The sequence below is a fragment of the Colobus angolensis genome, unplaced genomic scaffold (assembly GCF_000951035.1).
Source record: "Colobus angolensis palliatus isolate OR3802 unplaced genomic scaffold, Cang.pa_1.0 Scaffold285, whole genome shotgun sequence".
Lineage (NCBI taxonomy): Eukaryota > Metazoa > Chordata > Mammalia > Primates > Cercopithecidae > Colobus > Colobus angolensis.
Genome location: NW_012116099.1, coordinates 2,942,324 through 2,952,359, shown reverse-complemented (window position 1 = coordinate 2,952,359; position 10,036 = coordinate 2,942,324). Strand labels below are relative to the sequence as shown.

Below are 10,036 nucleotides of genomic sequence, written 5' to 3'. Positions count from 1 at the left end.
TTTGAGGTTGTTTTCACTCTCTCCGTTTAATAGATTAAAAAGTAAGGCAAAAAAAAGTGAAGCAACTTTCCCAAGAACACACACGTAGTTTTTGCTAGAATCAAAATTGGAACTCAGATCTTCTTCATCCAAAATGTAATTCTCATTTCAGTTCACCCTGTCTCATGCCATCTGTAGAAGCATATTTCTTATTGACACCTTCAAAATGTCTGAATACTACTTTTGAGTAAGTAGAAAAGGCCAATACAGAAACAACAACAAACTTCAAAGAAAAAGGCAAATATTAATAAATGATAAAAGGCATTTCTACTATTAGCATGTTACTGGGTCCTACACAATCACAATGAGCAACCTGGGAGAATGAGAAAAGAAAATGCCTGCATTCAAAGGGCAAAAAGAGTGCAAAAGAAACTTGACCCATAAGGCTATTCATGTAATAATTTACAGTATGGCAGCTGAAGTGATAGCTACTTTCTGTTCGTTTACCCAAGTTGGGGAAAGAAAGTTGCTTTCAAAACCTGAAATGCTGATAATTGCCTATATGATGCTTCATTTTAGAGAGAAAACATTATTGAAGCTGGAATTGTTCCAGTGAAAAGATGGTCAGTGTTGAAACAATTTGGGTGAAACTTGTGGATCTGATGAAGAAGAAAGAGGAGGATGAAGAGGAGGAGGAGGAGAAGCAAGAGGAGAAGACAGCAGAAGCCAATTATGTTTAAATATAAATTAAACCAATTCCTGCCAGATAGAATAAATGCAGAATTGCTCAACAAATTAGCCAGCAGGGCATTCCCATTCCAATCAAGATCATGCTGATACATGAGAGGGGCTAATTTTTTGGATTAACAATTTTTGTTGAAAATTTTCTTTCTCAAGGATCTGGACCCAGACACCTTAGTTAATTTATAAAGTTGATTTTCTAAGACGTTAGAACTTTAAGACTGAGAATGATAGTGACGTCTACTGTTAATAGACTGAGTCCTGTCTTCTGTAAATTCATATGTTGAAGTCCTAACCCATAATGTGATATATTTGGAGACAGGCCCTGTAAGGAGATAATTAAGGTTAAATGAGGTAATAAAAGTGATGCCCTAATCCAATAGGACTGGTGTCCGAATAAATAAAAGAATAAACATCAGCGTTCTCTCTCTCTCTTCCTCTCTCTGTGCATGCACAGAGGTAAGACCATATAAGGACACAATGAGAAAATGGCTCTTTGCAAGCCAGGAAAATAGCCCTTACCAAAAACCAATGGTACTGGCACCTTGAACTTGGACTTCCAGTCTCCAGACTGTCAGAAAATAAATGTCAGTGTTTAACCTGGTCTGTGGTATTTTGTTATGGCAGCCTGAGGATATTCATATGGGTACGTAGCAATAATTATCAGATCTGGATGTGGCTATTTTGTGTGCCTTATGGTATTTTGTCATTGTCCTTCAGTCTGCTGTGTATCAGTAGCTATTGTTTCAAGGTAAGCTTCAAGTTTCAAGATATTGTTTCAAGAGAGTAACAACAGAGATTCCCAAGCTGTTTTAACTACCCTTGGATGAATTTTAAAATGAATGATGTGAACTGTGTTTAAGTGCCTTTCTCTTCTCCATTTAATTTTTTTTGTGTGTGTGCGTACTATTTACATTGACCTATCTGTTTTCTATCTGTCTTACTTTTCCTACAATCATACATAGTTTTGTTACCTTTAAAGTCGCCATCTAAATACCACTTAAAAGTATTTTTACAAGGACTTTGCAGTATCACAGGAAGAGTTTTGGCCTTTTAATTCCGTATGACTTTCACATCCACCCAGGAAGGAGAGGTGATCTGAGAAAAGTGCAGATGAAAGGCACACAGTTTCCAAGTTTTCTAGAACTCACTAAAGATAAGGATGAAACCAAGTTGTCCCCAGGTGTCTACCACTAGGCCATCCATTCTTTCAATGTAGTTCTCGAGCACTGATATTGAACTAAGTTAAGAGGCATGCAGCAAGCAACTTATGCAATCTCCAAAGTACTCATTTAATCTATCTCAAGACGACCCCGGCCGGGCGTGGTGGCTCAAGCCTGTAATCCCAGCACTTTGGGAGGCCGAGATGGGCGGATCACGAGGTCAGCAGATCGAGACCATCCTGGCTAACCTGGTGAAACCCCGTCTCTACTAAAAAATACAAAAAACTAGCCGGGCGAGGTGGCGGGCGCCTGTAGTCCCAGCTTACTCGGGAGGCTGAGGCAGGAGAATGGCGTAAACCCGGGAGGCGGAGCTTGCAGTGAGCCGAGATCCGGCCACCGCACTCCAGCCTGGGCAACAGAGCGAGACTCCGTCTCAAAAAAAAAAAAAAAAAAAAAGACGACCCTTCCAGACCCCTTATTTTCTCCAACCCTACTCCTCTGTGAACTCTTTAAGGGAAGAGACCCTGCGCCTTCGTACCTTGTCTCAGTGTCTTCAGTGTATCATACTTATTACACACTCCAAAATATATGTTTAGTTGCATTTAAGGCCACTGGAACTAATTAATACTTACTGTCCCTTAAAAACTAGATTCAAGAATAAAAGTGTAAAAGAATTATAGCTATTTTACCATAAATGCATTTTAGAGTCACTCACTGAGACCCAAAGAATATATTCATTTCCTTAGAAAACAGTGCACCTCTACAATTTCATGACAAGTCCATCAAACAAAAGAAAAGAAAAGTGGATTGATTTAGCCGGACAATAAAAATTAAGTTACTTCTATTTTGACTAAAGAAAGCATCTTCTTTTATGGGAGAATTTCAAAGTTGCAAATTACAATTTAAAATGATAGCTGAAGGGTGTAATCTACAGGAAGGCAATTTTTGTAAGATATATTAAACTTGAACATTTCTATTCTATTTGATGATATGTAGAATCATAGCATTTTAAAAACTTGAAATAAGGAAGGGGCCTTAGAGAGCTCCCATTGAAAACCAAATCACACACACACATACAAAATCTCTTTTCTATGTGTAAAAATGGAGATTTGCTTTTGAAAGATGGAGCAGCATTTCCCCAGAGGTCTCATTGCCAAGTGGTTTTCAAATAAAGACACAGATAAAAAAATTTCTGTTCTCTTAATATATGGTTAGAACACACACATACACACACACACACACACACACACACACACTCACGTCACAGCATAAACCAGAAAAAGCAGGCATCCATCATCTACTAAAGATATCACCACATGTTTCCATGACACTTCACAGGATTGCTAGGTGGCTTGTCCACCTGGGAGAAGTCTTCCGTTGCATTCTCCATACCTTACTATCCTTAGGAGTCTCAACATTTTGTTATGTTTTGGGGTTTTTGTTTGTCTATAGTCAATAATAATGTATTGTAAATTTCAAAATAACCAAGAGAGTAAATTTCATATGTATCACCCCAAAAAATGTCAAGTGAGACAATCGATATGTTAATTAGCTTGATTGAATCAGGTTATTGTAAACATTTGTCAAAATATCACATTGAACTCCATAAATGTGTACAATTATGATTTGTCAATTTAAAATAATACAAGTTCTAAGAAGAAAAAAAAATCACCCTTGTATGAGTCTCCTTATTCCCTAATCAGCTGAACGATGTTAGACACTAGATTCTGCTAGCGCTTGGGAGGGAAGTGATAGGAAGGAAATAAAGCAAGTTCCTGGGCTGCTTAATGTTCTACTTACTGATAAGGTGTTAGTTATATGGGTGTGCCTACTTAAAAAAATTAATCTATACTTATGAATCCATTATAATTCTTGCACTGTCGGTATATAGATTATATTTCAATAAAAGTTATCAGAAATTTTAGGTCTCTTTTATATTGGATGGGAGGGGCATAAGTGGGGAGAGCTGGTCCAAAAGTTGATGAGAAGATCATCACGTTCTATATGATCACTATATCCAAAAAGATGGGAGGTCAAGGTGAATCTGACCTCTGTGCTTAAATGTCAGTGCCTTCTTTTCACCCCCTTGCTTTCCAGTTTTTGCTCTTGGAAATAATTCAATCCAGTGGCTAATGCCAGGGAGACCCAATAATTGAATCAGCATTTGCTTCAACAAGGACCTTTTATTGTCCTCTTTTAATTGTGTGTATGTCCTATGCCACTAACATGGACAACGCACATTTTAGCTAAAAGCTTCCCAGGTTATGAGTAAACTGAGTGCTTACACAGGCTATTTCAGGGACACAGCTCAGCAGGATTCTTTAGTTTAAATAGAAAGCAAAACCTGAATGAATTACTTTGTTCTTCCACAAAGAAGGACATTGTTCTCATGTAGACATCGATTTATTCATCAATCAGTCACAGGGCATCTACTGTACTCCAGGCACTGTTGTAAATGCTGGGGATAGGGAAAAAAAGCCACATGTAATCCCTGTCCTCATGGAACTGATAATCTAGCCAGGAAGTCAACTTATTTAACATATCTAAAATGATGTCTGTACCATAAGAGTGGATTATATAAAAGGCCTTGAAACCATAGAAAAAAATGAGTAATTGATCCTTTCCAGGGATCAAAGGAGACTTGAGTGAGAGGGCAACAACTGGGCTTGGTTGTAGAGAATAAAGTAGAGCTTTCAAAGAGAGAAAGAGGAATGGAGAGTCCAGCCTGAGGGAACAGACTCTGCAAAGTCAGCACTGTGAAAGGGTGTGTGCTGTTCACTGACCAATGACCACTGATAGAGGGCTTGTGTTATAGACCAAAGGGTCTTACACTCCCAATGTAATGGATATAAACAACGGGGGCCAAGTAGATTGCCCACATAGGTCTCTCTTGTGGGACAAGGGAGACAGCAGAGACACAAGGATTTTCAGGCTGGCTCCCTGAAAAGAGTCAGCAGGTAGGGATTTTTTTATCAGGCAAAGCATGGGAATTGACATCAGAGATTAGGTATGCAGACTGGGCTGGGCAAAGCATGTGTGGGGTAGGGTATGAGGGCAGTACATCTGGTTGCGATGGTTATCTTTAGTGATGGGCCACATGGTGGTCTTGCCTGCAGCAGCAAGGCTGTAAACCAGTTGTTCAGCATTCCTTCCCAAGATGGGACACGCCGCAACCTTTGTTCAATTTAGGATCTCTTAAGACTCGTTTCTGGAATTCTTCAAGTAAAAGGCACGGTTAAACATTACGCAAGTACAGAAGAACAATACAGAATGGCTATTTGCTTTGCATGACTGTTAATGGCTGTGGCGTCAGTGAAGTAGTGGTGTGGGTTTTGTGACCAGTGGAAATGCGTAAAAAAAACGCTCTGTTGGGGGGTGAGCTGAAGCCAAGCCTTGCTCCTACTTTGTCTCACTCGGAAAGAAGAGCAGGAGTGAGGGACAGCCCGATATTTCGGCCTGGATTATAAAACTGTAAAACATGCTGTTGGTGCCCACCCAGGTCCCCTTTGCCTGGCCAGTGTGTTCTCCCTGTAGCTGCTCTGGGAGTTGGCTCATGGCTTCCTCCTCCTCCAGAGAATTCCCCTTGGTCTGTAGGAGCCAACTTACCCAGAACTGCCTGAGAGGATAGAGCCCTTACCTCCTGGGGGTAATCTACAACCAATAGCTGACTGATCTGGAGGAGATGAAAGCCTGTGGCATGCTTCAAGATGAGGCCTGTGCTGTTTATGCTCTGTAGCTTCTCATGGGATGAGGTAGAGCCTAGACTTCAGCTGATTCCACACCTTAGCTTGGCCTCTTCTACCTGTTCTTCCTGCTTCCCTCAGTCCCTCTCATCTGAGAGCAAGCCTCACTAAATCACATGCACAAGAATCCCTGTCTCACACTCTGCTTTTAGGGAGGCTGACCTAAGACTTTAATTTTAATTCTGTAAGTAACAGGAAACCACTGAAGATTTTAAATCAGTGGAGTGACTCAATCAGAACTGCATTTTGTGAAGTTAAGACCATTATAATTTTGCATATGATTTTGAGAAAAAAACCCTTTGGTTTCTTTTTAATGTAAGAACATACTGCTTTTAAACATTGCTCTGATATAACTTCTTGCTGCCCAATTTAAAGAGGGGTGTGTGTGTGTGCGTGTGTGTGTATGGTTCTAATTCTATGAGGAGAATGTGATTGCATCTGGGAAAAATAGAAAGGAAGTTTACCTGTTCATTTGCTTATTTTATTGTAATTGCACTCCAGAATTTTCTCCTTTATTTAATTGTTTGCTGATAGCTATTCTATCATGTTTCTTATACCAGTAATTACTTTCATTTCTATGTGTTTTGTTTGAAAAACATTCTTATCCTATAGTTCATTATTCACAATATTATTAGAATTTGAGCTTTAATAGAGCTTTAATAATTGATCATGGACCAGTAAAGGTGATTATCATTGTAACCCTGCTGGAGATTAACAATGCTATAAAACTTTCTTTCCCTCCTGCCCTCCCTCCCTCCCTACCTTCCTTCTTTCCAGAAACCAAAAATACAATTCTAAGCCACCCAACCATCTGAACAGACCCCTTCTCTCAGTCAAGGGCATTCCAAAGTTAACCTGAAAAACTAGTTCAGGCCACGATGGGAAGGGGACGTTGGATATATTACATTATACCCTCCTCCCTTTTGGAATTCAGGAAAAGTCGAGCAGTATTAACATGAATACAGACCTTAAGTCTGATAAGAAACATTTACAGTCTATTCTCTCTGAAGCCTGCCACCTGGAGGCTTCATCTGCATGATAAAACTTTGATCTCCACAACCCCTTCCTCATAAACCAGACGTTCCTTTCTATTTATTCCAGATCTTTAGATAATAACTTAACTCTTTCAACCAATTACTAATCAGAAAATCTTCAAATCTATCTATGACTTGGAAGTCCCCACTTCGAGTTGTCCTGCCTTTCCAGATGGAACCATTGTATATCTTACATGTATTAATTGATGCATGAAATCTCCCTAAAATGTATAAAAGCAAACTAAACCCCAACCAACTTAGGCACTTGTTGTCAGGACCTCCTGAAGTATGTTACTGGTGCATTCTTAACTTTGGCAAAATAAACTTTCTAAATTAATTTAAATTTACTCTCTCAGATACTTTTCCTTCCTTCCTCCATCCTTCCTTCCTTCCTTCCTTCCTTCCTTCCTTCCTTCCTTCCTTCCTTCCTTCTGTCCTTCCTTCCTCCCTCCCTCCCTTCTGATAACTCAATATGTTAAGTATGTAACAATTAGCCTTCTACCACTTAGAATAATTGGCTTTTACATTTTGTTGTGTAAAAATTCAGTTTTGCTAATTAGTTGACCTTTATGAATAAAATATGTGTGTTTTCATCCAACAGGTGCTGGGGTAATTGTACATGTTTGCTGTAGACTGTTATTCTGTTCACTGCAGATGTAATTGCCTTTCCAAAACTGTAACTCTGGTCTTGGTTGCTGGCATGTGAGAGGGAGAAATTTACATATTTATATAATTTCTTCTTAGTCACAGAGGAAGGTAATAAATCTTTAACATATGAAATATGTAAGAAAATCATTGCAAAACTTCAAATGAAGAAATATTCATTAAAAATAAAGATGTTATGCTCTCCTTTTATTTTTACCTGAGGAAATTCCACTTAACCTTCAAAGCTAAGTTGAAATTTCATTCCTTTATGAGAGGAGGATGAGGAAGGTAATGTTTATTCCTGTTTTTCTCATCCAGAATCCAACTCTTTCTCTGAATTCCTGTAAAATTTAGTTCATTCTCTTTCAAATTGCCGTCTAATACCCTCTTGGATTTCAACTACATAAACATATTGTATCAATTAGCTACCACAGCATAACAAACACCCCAAACTCAGTGGCTTAAAATAATAAAAATGAATCATTGCTCATGACACTATAGATCAGCTGGGTGGTTCTCTCTCATCTGGGCTTGCAGATGTGTTTGATGTCAGCTGCAGATTTGGAGCTGGTTCTGCTCCTTATTTGGGGCTCTTTCACATGTTTGGGACTCAGCAGGTTTTAGGTTGTTTAGAATAGTCAGGTGGCAAGTGGACTGCCTTCCATGTGGTCTCTGTGGTCTAACAGGTTAGGCTGGGCTTGCTCACAAGACAACTGGGCAGGCTTCTGATAGAGAGCCTAGGTATACAAAGCTGCTGGAGGCCTGGGCTTGAAACTTCTACCTTCTGTTAGTTGAAGTAAATCACAAGGCAGACCAGGTGCAAGGAGTAAGAAATGGGTTCTACTTCTTAGTGGGAGGAATTGCAAAACCACCTAACAATTAACATGGTTCAGAGAAGGGTAGAGAACTGGAGATTCTTTTGCAATGATGAATATTTTACATCTATGTGTTGTATGCATGGTTGCTTTCTGTCAGTCTAAAACCTTCTTGAGGATAGATACTATTTTATTGGCTTGTATTCTAGCATGAACAGTGGTGTTTCAAATGATACCTAAACACAGCATCTCTTCCCCTTTTTTCCCCTGATAATAGCTCTTTGCTCACCCTTTGGCATGCTCCTCTACCCTTAACCCAAACTCAGGCTGTGACAATGAGACTCTTTCTTTCGAAAATTCAATCTAGCAGGTCCATGTAAGGAGGATATGTACTGAAGCTGAGGTTCTCTGAAGGTAAGGCTCAGAGATATTTATGGGTTAGGGAAGTGTGGAGGCCTGAGGCATGGGGGAAGTGACTGGCAGTGGGGAAAAATGACATAACAGGTTTATTTTTCACAAGCGTAGTCGAGGTTCACGGCATCTCACAGGACATGCGTATAGAAAATGCAGAAGTTAGCATGATCTGAGGGTGAAGCTTTTGGCCCTCTCGTGTCAAAAGGCCACCTTTCAGGCATTTGCGCAGGCCCAGTTGAAGAATCCATGGCCTCAAGTGGTTTGAACTGGACAGGAGCTGGCCCAAGTTCCTAAATAACAACTGAAGTGACAGTTACCATGGTGACCTATACATATTATCTATGACGTAGCCAGTGAAGGTTAAATTGCTGCGTTCAGCAGGAAGGCCTTCAGCTACTGCAGCCTTCAGCTTCATGGAGAAAGGAATTTTAAAAAGATATTAAAAAGCAAGCAACCACAAGCAAGCAGGCCACACAGACCTGATCAAATTAACTCCTTAGTTTCACTTACAGGTCAGTCTTACATACATACTGAGCAGTGTTGCAGAAATTCTATGACTATTCACCGGGAAAATCAGGCGCTTACTTGCTCACTGGGTAAACATATATGTTGTATACACCCTGTGTTCACTTTGGGGTGGGTTCTAGTATTAAAATGAGGTGAAATGCAGCTCTTACGTCAAAAGGCGAACTACAGGGCACAAAGACAATGTGTGCAGTCTCCACAAAGGGGCTCAAATTGGCTTAAGGTCTACAGCCATTTATCAGTAAGGAGTGTTTATGAAACTGGTCCTCTGTCTAATTAGAGCTGTGGCAGGACTACAAATTTGTCTGCTGGCTTCAGGCTGATCTATCAGATTTGCTTAGAAAATTTTCCAGTTGTAGTTGTTTCAGCAATGCTTTCCAGGAGCTGGTTTCCGCTTAATCGCAGGAAAAATCTTATAGCAATGAATGACACTGGGGTACACGATCAATCCCTCATTCTGTTATCCAGGATATTCTGGGGGTTTTTGGTCTCGTGTTGGTCACAAGGCATCCATTTCTTCTCTCTGCTGGGGTATATTTTAGGAGTAGATACTTTTACATTTTTAGAGATGAAGAAACCAACGTAAGACACTGGGTCAAGACACGTTCAACCCAGTCTCTTACATCTCCTTCACTTTGGTTGCTTGCTCGGTGCTTCCTTCCTTTGAGCTGCTTTGGCTCACAGCAAAAACAATGATATCTCTGTGGCCCTCAGGGTAAACGGATGAGGCTGGAGGTGACTGGATGTTGGGGCTGTGCTTGGCTCACACTCCACCAAGGATTCTCTTCGGGCTGAGAGTATGAGTATTTTAAGTGTCCATCTGCAGATATTCAAAGACACACTTTAGGGTGACTTTAGGTTTTTTTTTTTTTTTTTTTTTGACACAAGGTCTGACTCTGTCAACCAGGTTGGAGTGTAGTGGCATGATCTTGGCTTACTGCAACCTCTGTCTCCTAGGCTCAAGTAATCCTCCCACC

General features: G+C 40.1%; 1 protein-coding gene across 1 annotated transcript in view; it reads left to right on the top strand.

Moving 5' to 3' along the window:
- Positions 1–599: 599 nt before the first annotated feature.
- Positions 600–10,036, top strand: part of LOC105516616 — a 107,201-nt gene continuing 97,764 nt past the window's right edge. Inside the window, exon 1 of the mRNA XM_011948881.1 lies at positions 600–713. Within this exon, the coding sequence (XP_011804271.1) occupies positions 600–713 (114 nt within the window). The remainder of the gene's footprint in view (positions 714–10,036) is intronic.